The 19,519-nt window shown below is 35.8% G+C and overlaps 1 protein-coding gene and 1 long non-coding RNA gene across 2 annotated transcripts in view; one reads left to right on the top strand and one right to left on the bottom strand.

The window, feature by feature from the left end:
• The window catches only part of LOC137389503 (uncharacterized), a 29,408-nt gene that overhangs the window by 5,116 nt on the left and 4,773 nt on the right, over positions 1-19,519 (bottom strand). Inside the window, exons 2-7 of the mRNA XM_068075519.1 lie at positions 15,259-15,700; positions 15,101-15,174; positions 8,388-8,537; positions 6,870-7,063; positions 4,867-4,955; positions 3,292-3,441 (exon numbers count right to left, since the gene is read on the bottom strand). Coding sequence (XP_067931620.1) covers positions 3,292-3,441; positions 4,867-4,955; positions 6,870-7,063; positions 8,388-8,537; positions 15,101-15,174; positions 15,259-15,687 — 1,086 coding nt within the window. The 5' untranslated portion in view covers positions 15,688-15,700. The remainder of the gene's footprint in view (positions 1-3,291; positions 3,442-4,866; positions 4,956-6,869; positions 7,064-8,387; positions 8,538-15,100; positions 15,175-15,258; positions 15,701-19,519) is intronic.
• Positions 16,684-19,273, top strand: LOC137391628 (uncharacterized). The gene is made up of 3 exons (XR_010978140.1): positions 16,684-16,907; positions 17,280-17,438; positions 18,433-19,273. It is a non-coding gene; the product is annotated as an uncharacterized lncRNA (long non-coding RNA).

Raw genomic sequence — 19,519 nt, 5'->3', positions numbered from 1 at the left:
CTTATGAAAGTAATGAAAACCCTGTACTCTTATGAGAGTAATGAAGACCATGCACTCTTATGAGAGTAATGAAGACTCTATACTCTTATGAAAGTAATGAAAACCCTGTACTCTTATGAGAGTAATGAAGGCCCTGTACTGAGGGTTACTCTTACTCTTACTTACTTCATTACTGCTTATGAGAGTAATGAAGACCATGTACTCTTATGAGAGTAATGAAGGCCCTATACTCTTATGAACATAATAAAAACCCTGTACTCTTATGAGAGTAATGAAGGCCCTGTACTCTTATGAGAGTAATGAAGGCCCTGCACTCTTATGATAGTAATGAAGGCCCTGCACTCTTATGAGAGTAATGAAGGCCCTGTACTCTTATGAGAGTAATGAAGACCATGCACTCTTATGATAGTAATGAAGGCCCTGTACTCTTATGAGAGTAATGAAGGCCCTGTACTCTTATGATAGTAATGAAGGCCCTATACTCTTATGAGAGTAATGAAGGCCCTGAACTCTTATGAGAGTAATGAAGGCCCTGTACTCTTATTAGAGTAATGAAGGCCCTGTACTCTTATGATAGTAATGAAGGCCCTGCACTCTTATGAGAGTAATGAAGACCCTGTACTCTTATGGGCGTAATGAAGACCCTGTACTCTAATGAGAGTAATGAAGGCACTGAACTCTTATGAGAGTAATGAAGGCCCTGTACTCTTATGAGAGTAATGAAGACCCTGTACTTTTATGAGAGTAATGAAGACCCTGTACTCTTATGGGCGTAATGAAGACCCTGTACTCTAATGAGAGTAATGAAGGCACTGAACTCTTATGAGAGTAATGAAGGCCCTGTACTCTTATGAGAGTAATGAAGACCCTGTACTTTTATGAGAGTAATGAAAACCCTGTACTCTTATGAGAGTAATGAAGACCCTGTACTCTTATGAGAGTAATGAAGACCCTGTACTCTTATGAGAGTAATGAAGGCCCTGAACTCTTATGAGAGTAATGAAGGCCCTGAACTCTTATGAGAGTAATGAAGGCCCTGTACTCTTATGAGAGTAATGAAGGCCCTGTACTCTTATTAGAGTAATGAAGGCCCTGTACTCTTATGAGAGTAATGAAGACCATGTACGCTTATGAGAGTAATGAAGACCCTGTACTCTAATGAGAGTAATGAAGGCACTGAACTCTTATGAGAGTAATGAAGGCCCTGTACTCTTATGAGAGTAATGAAGACCCTGTACTCTTATGAGAGTAATGAAGACCCTGTACTCTTATGAGAGTAATGAAGGCCCTGAACTCTTATGAGAGTAATGAAGACCATTTACGCTTATGGGAGTAATGAAGGCCCTGTACTCTTATGATAGTAATGAAGGCCCTGTACTCTTATGAGAGTAATGAAGGCCCTGTACTCTTATGAGAGTAATGAAGGCCCTGTACTCTTATTAGAGTAATGAAGGCCCTGTACTCTTATGATAGTAATGAAGACCCCATAATCTTATGAGAGTAATGAAGACCATGTACTCTTATGATAGTAATGAAGACCCCATAATCTTATGATAGTAATGAAGACCATGTACTCTCATGAGAGTAATGAAGACCCTGTACTCTTATGAGAGTAATGGAGACAGTGACTGAAACAGACACGACGACCGATTTCTCTCAGTTCAGCAATACTCATGCATAAAACGGTAATGTTTTCCCTTCAAAACCAGTGGCAAATTTGGGTTGTGATCCCTTCTTACAAAATCTTTAGTGTTCAGACAATTTCGATTAACCTGCGAACAAAAATCCACTTCATTACGAAAGCGGCATCGGTCGGGGTTTTTGCCGAATTAGGTTAAAAAATGTTTTAACCCTTTCACTGCCAACTATGTACAAATTCGGGTATCTGCCAAGTGCCAGCCATTTTACCGAAAATTGCCGATACTGCTTCGTGATATGTAAACAGTATTTTTTCCAATTTCAATCTCTATCTAGAACATTTTTGTTACATATTTTAACTTGCCAATATTTTAACCAACATTGCTATGCAAAAATTCAATGGATCTATAATTTGTGCGATGATAAAGCTATGTGAAGCTATGATCGATGCAAAGCTAAAGCAATCCTCCATAATGTTTCTTACTCTTACAAATTTATTACCTTCACCACTATCAGAGACGGTGCTGCTGCTTTAATTATCTGTATAATAACGAAAATATGAATCTGAATTGGCTATAATGTAATGAACATAACTAATTACCTGTTTTCTGACTCGCGGGCGGTAATTAATGAACTCACACAAAAAACGCGTTCGTTTTTAAATTAGAAATTCTCAAACAAAAGTTTAAAATTGCGTCGTTAATTTAGGCTAATTTTATAGACAAATCTTCGGACAACACTGTCAAGTTCATAAGTCTTAAAGACTGTGGGTTATGTTGTCAACGAATAATCTAATTAGGTAACTGTGCAATTGCTGGGAAAGTCGCAATAATGCGTCTACGGCAGTCGTCCCACGAAAACGCATTTATGCGTCTACGGCAGTGAAAGGGTTAAACAGGTCAGCTACAAGTTATAGTGAAAGCGAAGACTTCAAGCAAAGTTTTCATTATATGTACATCTATCTTGAAGTTAAGAAATTTCTATGGTACATAGTACTGCTCATAGCGCATTGTAACATTACATTACTTTGTATGCAGATCATAACCAATAAATTCACTAAATATAATTAAGTTACTGTAGGTAACTATAGCTACTAAGGTTAACTTAATATTTTGTTACTAATTTTTAATATGTACAGAACTTATAAAAGTTTGATGATTTTCACTAGGGGATATACTAATTATATAATGCACACGTCCCCTGGTAAAAATCGCAGGAGTATGGAAATCATAGAAATTATATAATGCAAATGATTTCTATACCCCTGCATGCGGTTTTTTCACCATATGCCAACCCTGGAACAGATCAAAATCGTATCCTAAGGGTGCATAAACTTGAAAAACAAATAATGCTGGATGTATTCAAGACGAAAATGTTTTGGCGATGTTTCAACTTCACCAAAATGCTTTCAAAAAGACAGTTTTATAAAGAATTTAAAAAGCTTGATAAGAAAAGATTTAAGTGGTATAATTAAGGAAACAATCGACTCAACAGTTAAGGTCTTCGCTTACCTAAAGAGATGTTGAAGAAAAGATGTACTAGAGAAGAAGCAATGAAATTACAACAAGTGAGAGAGCACTAACTACAGCATGGCAAAGACTCTGAACTACTCATCAAAACAAACCAGGAGATCACTCCAGTAAGTGAACTCACAGAGCTGTGCTCGCCTGTTTGTATCTTCATTCCCAAGACTTTCTGTGCTAAAATCTTCAAACTCGGTTTCCTGCCTCCCATTAGCTGCCGATATCCCTGGTACTTCTGTGTATCCCGCACATACCTCTTGGGATGATTCATGAATAGGACCTGCAGCAGTCATCCAGCATTGCCTCATACATAATTCTTACGAAAATGCTGCACCCCTATGTCTAACACATACTATTTGTTAACATAACAAATATGTACCAATAGCCAGCCAAATGAGTGCTATCTTCTCCTGACAGACTGGTAACTACATCTTATACAGTGCGCCCTCGGGTTATGATGACCCTGTTATACGGTTTCTTCGCCCTACGATATAAAACACGATGATTTTTGCCCTCTCCATCCGAAATATATTTCACCATACAGTATCAACAAAAATTTCTCTCGAAATTCAAATTTGGCAGTCGGTGTGCTGATTGCGTCGGAACAACAAATGTGTTGATATGATATTCGCTGAAATCCCTCTAACAACAAATAAAAGAGATACGATGATCGATCTTGCTCAGTTCAGCGTTATTAGTTATTGTGAAAACGAAACGGATAAGTGATAAAACTTTGGCCGATGAAAAAGTTGAAGTTTAGTAGAATAGTTAAATTCAATATTCATGTTATACGTCTGTCTCGAAGGTAAGTACTCCCCACTGTACGTACTGCACGTAGTACATTGTAGTGATACATTTTCTTGCAGATCATAACCACTAAATACACTAAAGGTACTGTAGATAATTATAGTTACTGAGGTTAACATATTATTTTGTTACTGATTTTTAATATTTACAGTATTTATATAAAATTTTGATGATTTTTGCCAGGGGGCGTTTGAAATAGATATTCACTATGGGGTTGTATACCCCTCTAGGCGAAATTTTTGCCTTATGATGGAACGAATTAAAATTGTATGGTGAGGGTCCACTGTATTTCTCCAGCAAAAAATGCATTAATATATTTGATCAAGACGCTAATAACTAGTACACTAACTAATAACTAGTACACCAACTGATAACTAGTACACCATCCGCCAACTCAGCAAAATCATGCAACTGACTCTGCCCTTGCTAACATAACATCAGATGCTTGACTGCGCTCATGCTGATCTAATGACGAGGGTATGCAAGTGCTCATGTGGGACCAATGACACACAAATGAGCAGCGGCTTTGGTAACCAGTTAGAGTAGATAATTCCTTACCTAACATGTTGATGTGCTATCCAATAGTATTTGTCCATCAAACTAACTGGGCAGTTAACCAAAAATATGCAGTTTGCACGTAACTCAAAACTTATGATTGGCATAATCCTGGGGCACAAAAATTAAACAATCTTTGTGGGATATTAGAGACAAAATAATAGATTTTTTAGGCTATCACGCTTCATGGCAATGACCCCAGCCTTGAAGAGCATGCCTTGCACTTAGCGTTATAAGTACATGATAAGGAGACTGTAGAAAACTTGATCAAATTATATTAGAAAGTCTTTTTGGGCTGCCCTATTCACCAATATTCTCTGACAATCACAAGCAGCAGCATTACCTTCTCATCATTGCTGATGGCATGTCCAACCAATATTCTGCCTTTGAACATATTATCAATCTCTTTCTGAACTGTCTCTAGATCTTCCCCTGCACATACAATTCAGCTTAATGCAATTACAAGAAAAAACAAATACAAAATGTGATGTTGCTACTATAGAGAACCATCGCTTAACAGTTTCAGAAATGCCCAATACCTATAGAAATTCGGCACCGTTTCTATCCCACGCCCAACCTCCTCCTTCTCAAAGGACAACCTTGCTGATTATATGGACGAGAGTTGATCAAACCATGTGTGATGTAAAATGTATTAGTATATCGTAAAACCTCTATTTGAATGCCATGGTGCAGTATTTTTCAACCCTTCCCCTCTTGTGGCACTTTATTAGAGGTGACGTTCAAATAGAGGGAGGCATTGTTTTGTCGAATAACTCATCAGAATTTAGGGAAGCATGGTATAACATAAATGCCATAAAGGATTGGTATAACATAATGGTATAAGCATAAGCATGGTATAACATAATGACATAAAGGATTGGTATAACATAATGGTATAAGCATAAGCATGGTATAACATAATGACATAAAGGATCACGTTGGAAGCTGATCAAGGTCAAAATTAAGTTCATACATTTACTCGCATTCCATAAAGTAGCTGAGAATAGGAAAAAAATCTTTCATGATTGCACACCTTTCATGATTGCACACTTTTCATTTCAGAGTAAAAGCATGTATTTTGTTGCTATGATACATGAGTTTCAATATGAAAGACTAAAAGTTTCAGAGGGGATTTTTCGCTACAAATAAAGATGCATAAAACTAGTTGAGAAAATAAAACAGCATTTAAAAACAACCTAACAATGCTTTATGGCAACAGCAACTAGTATTATTAATTCATATTATTTTAAGCCCTAAATTGGCAAATATGAGGAATATTTATAAAACGGCTCTATGATTTGACTGAAGTTTTCGCAACAAAATGTTAATTTTATAATCGAGGCATTTCTCCGCTTTAGTTAATGAAAAATTTAACGAGATAAATAAGGTTGCAAAGACAAAACGTTACTAGGCAGGAAAAATGGTTTGGCAAAATGCCAACAATAGCAGAATTACAGTGAACATTGCTGACGCTTTCAGAATCTCTACACAGATCACTTTTATGTCTTAACAAAAACCTCTGTTATTGAATGGAGATTTGTTTATAAGCTGTTTTTATTGTTGAGCACCCAAACCCATAAACTCAAACCCATAAACCCAAACCCATAAACCCAAACCCATAAACCCAAACCCATAAACTCAAACCCATAAACCCAAACCCAAACCCATAAACCCAAACCCATAAACTCAAACCCATAAACTCAAACCCATAAACTCAAACCCATAAACCCAAACCCATAAACCCAAACCCATAAACTCAAACCCATAAACCCAAACCCATACCCAAACCCATAAACTCAAACCCATAAACTCAAAATTATCTCCCACATGCCACTCATTATGATAAGCAGTAGACACAGTAATTGCTCTATTAAACCACCAACACCGGCTACTAAAAGCATTTGTTCTGCAACAAGGCTCTGTTAGAAGGTTTAATAAAACCCGTGACACGTGAAAAATTTGAAAGGCTCTGTGAGCCTTCAAATAACAAAACAATGACAAAGATCTTATAAATTATGATGTTTTTTTCAATAATTCACCGCATAGGCATTCAACTGCCTATTTTAAATGAGTCTTTTATCATTTGATTCTCCTCACCCTACATGTACATCCAGATACCGCAAAGAACTAAAAGATTTGTCTCCAATCTTCGTGGAATCCAAACATCATATATTCATCTCGTATTTATTTCTCATACAGGTAAAATGCAACAAACCCTTATTCTAAGCTTGTAGGCTTCAATATGAAACAAGATTCACTTATAACAAAATATTAAGTTATATTTAAGGAGTTGTCTCATCACACTTCCAAGAACATCCCCAATTGGTCAAATCTGGGGTCACATACCATTCTCCAGGTCCTCAGGTCGCACACCGCTCACCCAAGTTCGGTAATCAGTGATTTCTTCCTTAGCCTTGACAAACTTATCATAAACGCAGTGACCGTGTTGATTAACAACAGAGATGCGGGCAAGCACCGACTCCTTTCCACCATGTCCGACGCCAACCATCTCGCAGTCCATTGCCAAGCACTTGGTTAGCCTAATCAGATAAATTATCTATGACATAAAACTCCACAAATGACATATACAGTAATTTTAAAGGTATGAGAAGGTTTGGACATATATCTAAGCCTCTAAAGAACATATTAAGTCAATGGCTGGACCACAGAGTCATTTTTAAGTGGAAATTAATGTGGTGCAACTGATCCAAGAGGGGGTGGCCAAATGACCAACTCAACACAGCGAAAAAAAGACTAGCGGTCACGCAGAGCAGTCATGCGAGCATGAAGTAAAAGCGAGTAGTACAATTTCAGCTGATAGCTGGATGTAAAAAACAAATCAATATTTGATTAGTACCTATCCATCACCGATAACTTAATAATTTTTTACATTTACCGGAAGTATCAAACCGGTATTTGTTCACAAATGTATACAGAATTTGTCATTTTCATAGCTACATTTTACATTTTCTGATATTAGCAGGTTCAGAATTCTTCAGCTAAACAGGTGGTACAAAGAACAAGAGCCGTTTGCTTGTAAAAACTCCTGGCCAGAAGGCCTTGTTTGAGTTTTTACTTATGCCTTGGCTCATCCTTGAAGCCCAAGTTTCTGATAAAACATTCAGCTTCATGGAGACATCTTGTAGAAGCACAGTCTTGTATTTAATGGCCAAAGTAGTCCTTTAATTCCTATGTAGCATCATTTGTATGAACCTAATAAAAAACTCATCTAAATATCGCGTAAACCCTTTTATACCAAGCATAAAAATCATGTCATATGTTCAAGACAATCTTCACAGGTTGCAAGAGAATCACATTTGTGAAGCATTGTAAAGCAATACACGGAGGCAACTCTATCGAAGAGATGTTGGCAGACAAAGACATCTACAGTCTAGATGACTATAATTATACTGAATGAGAAGCAAGAGAAAAGCTATTCGACCAACATCCTGTTGCATGAAACTTGTGCGCAAACACCATTTTAGGCTGAATATCATCAGTCCTAGGTGCTATATTATGCAGTGACTAGTGACTAGTACTCAAGACGGGTGACTAGTCTCTCTGGACGGGTGACTAGTCTCTCTAGACGGGTGACTAGTCTCTCTAGATGGAATCCATATTGAAAAGATAATTCATCAAACATTAATTCGGCAAAAGGGTTAACTTGTATTTTGTGATATAGTGACACGGGTTACGTGAGACAGTAACACACAAGACTGACAAAGAGCGGTTTGGTAAGGCTGTTTGGTGCCAATTGGACTACTGCTATCAACTTGTCTATTCAAGCAAGGTGGATCCCTAAATGCCATATCAAAGGATGCTAAAGGTTCTCCTTATTGGTTTGCATATCGCTATAGTTCTCACTCAGCATTAGATCCTGGAGTTACAAGTTTAGCAGAAAGGTTCGAAGTAGAATTGTTCCCTTCACACACTTCCTCCTCTGGCGGCTCTATCAAAATCTCATCTACATCATCAAACCATTTCTCTTTGCCACCGGCAGTCAAGGTAGACAAACTAAAATATAGTCATATGCAACAAATATGGAGTTGTCTTATAATCTCTTTATCCACTTGAATTTCAGTATAATTCCTACAAGCTCAAGATAAATAATTTAAGCATAATCAAATTGTACCTGATATGCATGAAGTACCATAAGCTTACTTATTCATGAGATGCTAGTGCTTCCTGTGAGTAAAGACAACTTCTAACTACAGTACATTTCTAGTCATAAGATCATAGTAAGGTCATAGTGACATCAGTACAAGTTACCTCCATTACATGTTACCTCCGTGTAAAACTAGGTATTAAGCATTAAATTCAACGTCTGCTCAAATTCTTATCATCTTTACTTCCCTAGCATTATCAATTTAGGCTCTTCACATTTTAAGTATTCAGGATCACTAATTGGACTGTCAACATTTAAATCTGCTTAAGAGGTGCACAAGGTAAGTCTTGCATACAAAGACGGGTAAGTTCACCAGGTTAGTCTTGCATACAAAAACGGATAAGTTCACGATGTAAGTCTTGCATACAAAGACGAGTAAGTTCACTAGGTAAGTCTTGCATACAAAGACGGGTAAGTTCACGAGGTAAGTCTTGCATACAAAGATGGGTAAGTTCACGAGGTTAGTCTTGCATACAAAGATGGGCAAGTTCACGAGGTAAGTCTTGCATACACAGACGGGTAAGTTCACGAGGTCAGTCTTGCACACACAGACGGGTAAGCTCACGAGGTCAGTCTTGCATACAAAGACAGGTAAGTTCACGAGGTAAGTCTTGCATACACAGACGGGTAAGTTCACGAGGTCAGTCTTGCACACACAGACGGGTAAGTTCACGAGGTAAGCCTTGCATACACAGACGGGTAAGAGAGAAGAAAGAGATAAGAATTAAAATGATATCACATTCTTTTGCTCTTATATCATATAAAGATACAGTACAGCTTGATTTGAGAAACATGTAATGCTAGGAAGTAACACTCTCCTTCATATAGCTACAGGAGATGTTTGTCATCTGCTATAAATTGGCCTAGGACAAATATGATAACAGAAATATTATCATTTTCCTGACAAAGATACAACTGCGAAGAGAAACAAAGAGCTTACAATGATGCGGAATTGTACGTAATAATTAAACCTACTTTCTATTGCTTACAACTATGCTAGTTATATATACATATCAGCCCGCAGAGCAATTATTTATGCAACAATGTAATAAAAATAATTACTTTACGTGGACTCAAAAGAAATTCTTAGCAGATCCACAAAATATACAAACAATACAGTAGACGGTCTTATAACATAAACCTCCTTTTACCTAAGTATACAAATAACAATACAGTAGACAGTCTTATAACATAAACCTCCTTTTACCTAAGTATACAAATAACAATACAGTAGACAGTCTTATAACATAAACCTCCTTTTACCTAAGTATACAAATAACAATACATTAGAGGGTCTTATAACATAAACCTCCTTTTACCTAAGTATACAAATAACAATACAGTAGACGGTCTTATAACATAAACCTCCTTTTACCTAAGTATACAAATAACAATACAGTAGACAGCCTTATAACATAAACCTCCTTTTACCTAAGTATACAAATAACAATACAGTAGACAGTCTTATAACATAAACCTCCTTTTACCTAAGTATACAAATAACAATACAATAGACAGTCTTATAACATAAACCTCCTTTTACCTAAGTATACAAATAACAATACAGTAGACAGCCTTATAACATAAACCTCCTTTTACCTATGTATACAAATAACAATACAATAGACGGTTTTATAACATAAACCTCCTTTTACCTAAGTATACAAATAACAATACAATAGACAGTCTTATAACATAAACCTCCTTTTACCTAAGTATACAAATAACAATACAGTAGACAGTCTTATAACATAAACCTCCTTTTACCTAAGTATACAAATAACAATACAATAGACAGTCTTATAACATAAACCTCCTTTTACCTAAGTATACAAATAACAATACAATAGACAGTCTTATAACATAAACCTCCTTTTACCTAAGTATACAAATAACAATATAGTAGACAGTCTTATAACATAAACCTCCTTTCACCTAAGTATACAAATAACAATACAGTAGACAGTCTTATAACATAAACCTCCTTTTACCTAAGTATACAAATAATAATACAGTAGACAGTCTTATAACATAAACCTCCTTTTACCTAAGTATACAAATAACAATACAGTAGACAGTCTTATAACATAAACCTCCTTTTACCTAAGTATACAAATAACAATACAGTAGACAGTCTTATAACATAAACCTCCTTTTACCTAAGTATACAAATAACAATACAATAGACAGTCTTATAACATAAACCTCCTTTTACCTAAGTATACAAATAACAATACAGTAGACAGTCTTATAACATAAACCTCCTTTTACCTAAGTATACAAATAACAATACAATAGACAGTCTTATAACATAAACCTCCTTTTACCTAAGTATACAAATAACAATACAATAGACAGTCTTATAACATAAACCTCCTTTTACCTAAGTATACAAATAACAATATAGTAGACAGTCTTATAACATAAACCTCCTTTCACCTAAGTATACAAATAACAATACAGTAGACAGTCTTATAACATAAACCTCCTTTTACCTAAGTATACAAATAATAATACAGTAGACAGTCTTATAACATAAACCTCCTTTTACCTAAGTATACAAATAACAATACAGTAGACAGTCTTATAACATAAACCTCCTTTTACCTAAGTATACAAATAACAATACAGTAGACAGTCTTATAACATAAACCTCCTTTTACCTAAGTATACAAATAACAACACAATAGACAGTCTTATAACATAAACCTCCTTTTACCTAAGTATACAAATAACAATACAGTAGACAGCCTTATAACATAAACCTCCTTTTACCTAAGTATACAAATAACAATACAGTAGACAGTCTTATAACGTAAACCTCCTTTTACCTAAGTACCCTAGGACACTTATATTTCGCTAGTATTTAGTTTCGTGAGTAGCATACAGAGTAAAATTTCGCTGGAACTTAATTTCGCAGCTCTGATGAGTGCGAAAATATAGTGATGTGAAAATAAATGCAGTGGAACAAATAATAGATTCCTCAGGTCCAGTTCACTGGTACGAAATATTTTTCAATTTGGGACTACCGTACTGTTTGGACTATAAACCGCACCTCTTTATAAACTGCATGTGCTTTATTTTCTAAAAACGATAATAAAACAATACATAAGTCGCACCTTACTATAGGCCACAGAACTAAGGACTGTGCTTTGTAATGTGGCAGCAACTTTGCCATTTAAAACGAAACAGTGCAGAACAGCACAGTTTCGTATTATCCGACGCTTTTTAACTTAGTGCCTAACGGGACAGTACCGTGAGGCATTGTTTCGTATTTTCTTTCACAGCTAGAAGTGCACTAATTGGAGATTCCCGTTAGTGCGCCCTAGCGGTGAAAGAAAAAGCCACAGAATAAGCCACGGTGATTAGCCGCAACCTTGTAGGCCTACCTATAAGCCGCATGGCTCAAATCATCAGAAAAAAGTAGCGGCTAATCATCCGAAAAGTACGGTAGTTTGTATTTGTGAACCGCAGGTAGAAATGTGTAGGCGAGATCAATAATGCAATTTGATCGCTTGCTGCAGTTTGTCTCCTGGACTATCAATGACGTCAAGGTCTCTGCCGCAGTGACTGATGTTGTACCAATATTAGAATTCAAGTATTTATAGCACGCGGTGCCGCGGTGGCCATGGCCCCGGGTTGTTATTGCTTTTGGTTGGTAATAAAATTCATCACCACAATCATTATTATTCAATTTTATGACTTTCCCTACCAGACTGTCATCCTCATCAGTTACAAATTCAATGACTAAACTAATATCATCATCTTCTTCATTTGTCTAGGCTTTTCCAAAAAAACTTATTATCTTAATTTGTTTTGCAAAGCTGCTCAGTCGGTGTATTAGCTATAATGAGTTTAGCAAAACTTGCCCAATGAGCCAACCACACACGAAAATTGCCTGCATTTCTAATATGACGATTTTATTGTGAATATCAATGAAGAAATCCATTTATTTTCGCGTTTTCGCTCGTTCGTTATGATAGTTTAGTTTCGCTCATGAAATTTTCGCGAGAGGCTGTTGCCGTGAAAACGCGAAAGTTAGATGCCGCGAATACATAAGTGTCCTAGGGTATACAAATAGCAATACAGTAGACAGCCTTATAACATAAACCTCCTGTTACGTAAGTTCCATGAAACGTAAACAATTTATGAAGAGTTTATTCCATGCAATGTAAAGCTCGTCGGAACACATTCTCAAATTCAAATCGAACAAAGAGATGTCGATAGTTAGTCTTGAAAGTATCGGTTTCTCCCTTGCTGCATTACCGAAAGAAATGACATATAGCAGTATTTCAATTTTATATACACGTACCCAGACAGTCTAGCACGCCTTGAGAGATTGGCAGGTGAACTGATTAAGTGCAGAGGAAAAAATAACTGCAAAATTATTCAGGAGTACTCAGATGCATTCGATTGATGCAAGTGATAGAGTGTCGGTCAACCAAGCTGAACGCTATCTAAGTCTCTTTGAAAGCTATCTTTTGTGCTAAATCTAACCCTGGTGTAGGACGGACATGCAGACAGACAGACAGTCTTATTGTACTAAAGATAGATTTTTCTTTTACTCTATTTTAGACGTATACAATGTATTCTTTACTTCTTTGCATAATAGACCTTGACCTTGCCGTAGAGAGAAAGACTTACAGAGAAACTTGCTGCAGAGAGAAAAACTTACAGAGAGAAACTTGCTGTAGAGAGAAAAACTTGCTGTAGAGAGTAAAAAATCAATTTAAATTAACATTGAAGGTGTGCACTTTCTTATCCCACGACCAAACGAGCGGATGCGAAGTTTGGGAGTTTTTATGATAAATGCATGTGCACACAACTTACGAAAATTATTCATCAACAATGAGACGAACCCTTGTATCAAAATTTCATCAACAAATTTAACCATCGTTTTGTAGATTAGTTAAAGTATAATAACGATATAAAACACATACAGGCCTATTTAAATATGTTACCAAGTCTTTGTAAATTATCGAAATTCTCTTAAATCTTACCCATCTGATCGGATTATACACAAATAGACAGATTTATTTGTACGAAAATCGTTATTAAAACTTGCTAAGCCTCACTTTTTTCAATGTTAAGACCCAAAATTGAAACGCCGAGCGACAGGGAATAGAACGATTAAGTCGTGCGCATTTCACGAAAAAAAACGTGCACATTTCACCAGTCTATAGCATTGTCGAAGGTTTCTGTAATTAACGTGGGAGTACTGAAATCATTTCATTTCAGTAAAGGAAATGACGATGATATTTTTTCCTAACGATTCTTATGAGATTACGATATTTAATTATAAGTTTGGACATTCTTCTTGATATTGTTAGCTATGACGTCTTTAAATGTAAACAAAATTGTTCATTGGTTTTCTATTATTACTGTATTACTATATTAATAATTTGGTTATTCTAATAATATCAGTGCATTTTACTTCTAATATTGCATTTCTCCTATTGCAGGGGGAGAGATATAAACATATAATCTTTTCCTTTTATTATTGCTGTTTGTCATGACCAAACACTTATTTAAATAGATTTTCTAAAAACCTATATAAATATCACAACTTCTTGATATTGTTAGCTATGACATTTTGAAATGTAAACAAAATTATGCATTGGTCTTATATTATTACTATATTAATAATATTGGTTATTCTAATAATATCAGTGCATTTTACTTCTAATATTGGCCAATATTGCATTTCTCCTATTGCAGGGGGAGAGATATAAACATATAATCTTTTCCTTTCATTATTGCTGTTTGTTGTATATAATAACACCCACACCCAGTACATTACAGCTACCATTGCAGTTATCCTATTGCACAGCAATGCCATTTGACTGCTAATATTGCATTTCTCAACCATCAGAACCCTTTCCTTTTTCCAATATCACTTTGGTCGTGGGCTGTATGACAGTGGAATTTCTAGTGAAGTAAAACTGCCGTAATTTTCGACCCCAAATCTAGTGTAAACGATAGGAAAAAGGGATGTTGTTGATACAAGCCAATAATACCGCAGTCACTGTACAGTTATGAAATTAAGCAGTTTTGTTTGATATTTTCATTTTGAAGAATTTAAGGTGTGAATTTGGGAAGATCTTGAAACAAATTACGCATTTATTTTACGCTTTGTATAATGTATAATCCCTGTAACATAAACATTCTCAGAACAAATTAGTCACATTGTAGGGGCATCTACAGTATCTATAAACAACAATGCGCACCTATCTTTCAGTCGGCATCTGGGTTGTTTTCATACAATATAGCTTTCTAGCACACCTGTTACTGATCGTTTGAACTGAAACCTTCAAAACTGCTACTAGCCGTAGCTTTTAACAATGACAAGTAGAATATACCTCAAATATGAACTAGTCTCCAAATAGAAAGTAAACAGCGCCCATACGTTTACCTGGAAGGTTCAGTAATAGCTTTTTCTCCTGTATCCACGGCTGCTGGCTTGACCTTTTTAGCAATGCCTAGTCTCTAAAATGAAGAAGCACATGCTGTTGTGAAACTGAGCAAACGTACCACGCAATGAGTCCGAAAACTGCATATGGAGCCAAATACCTTTGACAACTCCTTCCAATTTTTATCTGGCTCGATTGGAGGTGTGACAACTGTTGCTGGGCTAAGCTGCTTCTTGACATCCTTTGTATCCGCCATTTTTGGAGTTCGATTAGTTTTTGTCTTCTCCGACTTTCTCAACCGCTTAAGAGAGACTTGAGTTTCATTAGTATTCGTACTTTTTCGCTTGGAAGGCCTATTGTCACATTGTTCACTGAATTTAGTGTTGAGATTTTTTGTAGGGGACAATCTTCCAGTTTTTGCAAGGTCAACTGATGGCTTATTTTTTTTAGGAACAAACTTAATCTTGGCTTTCTTTAATTGTAACTTGTCTAGTTTCTTCTTGTGAAGCAGTCTCTGTCTTTTGCTAGACTTTTTTTTGTGCTCCTTTCTTTTTTGTGTTTCCTTGTTTACATCATCTATCATATTCATAACGCATGCTTCTCTGCAACAATCATAAACATCAGGTAGATAAATAGAGTTCAAGGTACTGTTGCGCCGTGTCCATTTGAAACAACCAGTTAAATTGTTGTTCAAGTTTTTATGTAGAATTACCAAATTTCCAATTAATTAAAGCATCATTTTTTTTGTAACTGATCAAAATTCATATGCATATTTGGCCAAAGCTCACAAAACAACTACGGCCTCGACCAATTATCCAATGACATGCATGTAGGAGGTCTGGTCCAAAAGTTACCGGAATGGAGTTGTATACACTTGCATATTCGCATGATGGAAAAACCCATTGCAGCGTTTGCTGGGAAACACCTCCGAAGTGTTGTCACAAAATTTCAGGTTGCTATGACATGACATGTCAAGGTCAGCCATAATATGTCAAGGTCTGTCAGGCGCTTTCGTCGATTTTTTAACAAATTTATCGTCGTGTCTAATCAATCAGAACAGCGCATTTGCATTAAATTTTGTGCGAAATTAGGAAAAGCAAGTACTCAGACAGTTGAAATGTTAACTATTGCTTTTGGAGATGCTGCTCTAAAGAAAACACAAATTTTTGAGTGGTACAAAGGTTTTTGTGAAGATACAGCACTGAAGATGACGCGAGGTCTGGCAGACCAGCGTCGGCATGAACCCGCTCGTCAATCGACAGTGTGAGGTCACTAGTAATAGCAGATCGAGGTTTAACTATTAGAGAGATATCTGGAGAGACTGGACTTGGTTTTGGAACTGCTCAAAAAGTTTTAACTGACAATTTAAACATGAGACGAGTCGCAGCAAAGTTTGTGCCACGCTTGCTACTGATGACCAAAAAGAGCTCAGGATGCACCCTTGCAACGATTTTAAGGAAGCTTTCAGGAATGGTCAAAACTTTATTTCGAAGGTCATAATCATTGAACTTAAAACCCCTGGAATGGCAAAAGGTCATTCGCGAGTACGGAAATCCGGTCGACGCCATTATCAGTTAATGTTCAAGTTAATTCCATTGTGTTCAATGTGAGAAAGAAATCTAATTTCAGATTTAACAGCTATGGAAGGCCACGAATACACCGCTCAATCAAAGGAACAGACTACTGAGATTGCTACTAATAATTTATGTACGAGAGATAAGGGTGTAGGTGCACAGTGCTATTGCTATTCCATGAACTGCAAAAACCGCAAGAATGGACTTTTAAAGGAAAAGGCATGACATTTCACAAGTGAGTCACTTCTACTACTAGTTCTACTACTATTGCTCAAGTCTACGACTACTAATAGTTGTGCTACTACTAGTTAGTACTGCCACTAGTTAGTTCTACTACACTAGTCACTGGGTGAGTGCGAGTCGATCAGTGTCACTACTGAGTGTACGAGTTTGACTGTATTTTGTTGGTGACTAGATAAATTTATAAGCTAGTGAGTGAAATGTTCTTCCTTCAGAACGAAGGTTTTTTATTATTTAAATTTTGAATTTTTTTTATATTAATATTTTGGAACTACAACCCATTAGGTTATTTCTAAATATTTATATTTGAAGGATTGTTATTACTACTGTTGCTAACTAAATACTACAGTTACATTTTAATTTTTAGATTTCCAAACAAAGCAACTGAGAACTCTCGTTATTTACAATGGTATCGCAACCGCAGAAGAGTGAATAAGCCTGATCCTTGAGCACTTATCTGCAACGAACATTTCAATGATCCATGTTTTGACAGCAGGTTAAAACGTTCGACTGAAGCCATTTAAAGGTAATATTTTTCAATGTTGAATAATACTTTTCAATGATTGAATTTAAAACCATATTGTCAAGCACAGTGCTGCAAAGTTGCTCAACTTAAAGTAGCTATATCTAAAAAAAATTTAGAAACCTCAAACAGCACCCAAAACAGTGACAGCTGCCACAGCAAGTGCCTGTGAATATGTCTGCAGCTTAGCAGTTGTGTGATCTGTTCTCTGTGATTCTTCATCTTCGTTTCTGGGATTTAATGCCCAACGCATAAATTATGCTGTCCTTTTTATCAAATGTTAACTGTGTAAATGTTTTTTTCATTTCCTAGTTGTTGTAATAAAACTACATAATACTCCTGCAAATCATAAATTCCAAATTGATAGCAATAATTTTCAATTTAGAACACAAAACATCTTTTTGGAACAAAAAAAATCAAAAAAATCGATCTAAATAAAAAAATCAAATAAAACAATAGAAATCAATTTTTTTGATTTAAAAAAAATCATCGATTTTTAACAACCCTGCCTACAACACAACAGGGTAAGACATGGTGAATCTTTTCATATCAAATAACGGTAATGTGAATTTTGTTGCAAGTCAACCATTAAGCTTTATGCCTAAGATGGGTGTGAATGACTTCCAGTGAAAATTGCTACATTTTCATTTTACATAGCGATATGGTAGCATTTTGAGCTGTTTTATTTTCATTTATTTTATTAGTTGTATTGTTGTTTATTAAGGGTACTATGTTTATGTGAATAAGGCATTCATTTTTGTTGATTTTATGTAGTTGTTATAATTGATGCTTTTGTTTAGGGGGTTGGAATAATAATCCTACTGTTACTCAGTTTAAGGCTACCTTCGCAACCTTATCATCAAATGTGGTGCAGAATCAGATGCTAGAAAGACATGTAATGTTACTGCTCAAAACGAGATTCTCATCATACAGGCTACTCCAGAAGTTGATCAGTTTGTGGAACTCAATGATTTCAGATGTCAAATTTCTGTTATAGGTAACAGTATAGTCTATATAGCTGGCTACATTGTGTAAAAGCTAACTAAAGTGCTGTCGTGACATTGGCCGTCAGTTGCTGGTTACGACTAAGTCAAATATCCAGTACCGACATCTCTATACTCTACTCAAGCTACAAAATAATGGAGGATTGGTGCGTCCATCAGACGATGTCATCAGGATCCTGATAGTTGCAGATCAATACTTTCGTATTCATACAAAGCCAGATCCACTCCATTGTGTGGTGTATTTTATCAGTAGTGTAAGGTCTAGTGATGTGTTATGCTTTGGGAAACACCTTACGGATATGGCAGATGGCATATCCAACCACTGCGTCATTGATGAAAAACCTTATTGAGTCGTTTTATGATCTCCGACAGCATCATTATGCTAAAATCCTACACTCAAACTGCAAGGTGCATCTTTGTGGCATAAAATGCTCAAGTAGTACTTTTTAAATGCCAGTAACAATATAATCACTGTAATATTCATCTGCAGCTGTTGTTGTGCTGTTATTCCTAATCTAATTTAGTTCTAAGAAACTGATGCACCTTGGCTCAATATCCAGTTCTATACAAATCTCCTTTTACACAGTTTCTGTAACGTGTATGTATAAGTTTAATTATCTGATTACACTAATTCCTGCATTTCCTTGTTTGCATTATTTTGATTAATCTCTATTACAACGGCTTTTAATTCCCGTTTAGTTGTTGCAGTAGTTCATTCCATCTTTTACAGATACTGTATTATACATATCATACATTCATAAGCTATTATTACTTAAATCTTGAAAACAGCTTCTGTTTTGGCAGCATACCTATGTGTTGTTTTTATCGAAATACTTCATGTGCTAAGTTTTTCCATATGCATTTATGCATACGTAATATAAATTTTAATATAATGGAACAGTTGTTATTTGCCTGAATATATCATTTGCTGGGTTTGTGCATTTGTAATACAACAGTTTGTATGAGTAATATGGTCCACGAAAATCTATTATACATCTACCTATCATTTGATATATCCTACTCCATATGTTATAAATAGGTTTTCTTCTGTCAGGGCACTCTAAACGTTGTGTTGGAGTA

The sequence above is a fragment of the Watersipora subatra genome, chromosome 3 (genome assembly GCF_963576615.1).
Source record: "Watersipora subatra chromosome 3, tzWatSuba1.1, whole genome shotgun sequence".
Classification (NCBI taxonomy): Eukaryota; Metazoa; Bryozoa; class Gymnolaemata; order Cheilostomatida; family Watersiporidae; genus Watersipora; species Watersipora subatra.
This window is presented reverse-complemented; position numbering and strand designations above follow the sequence as displayed.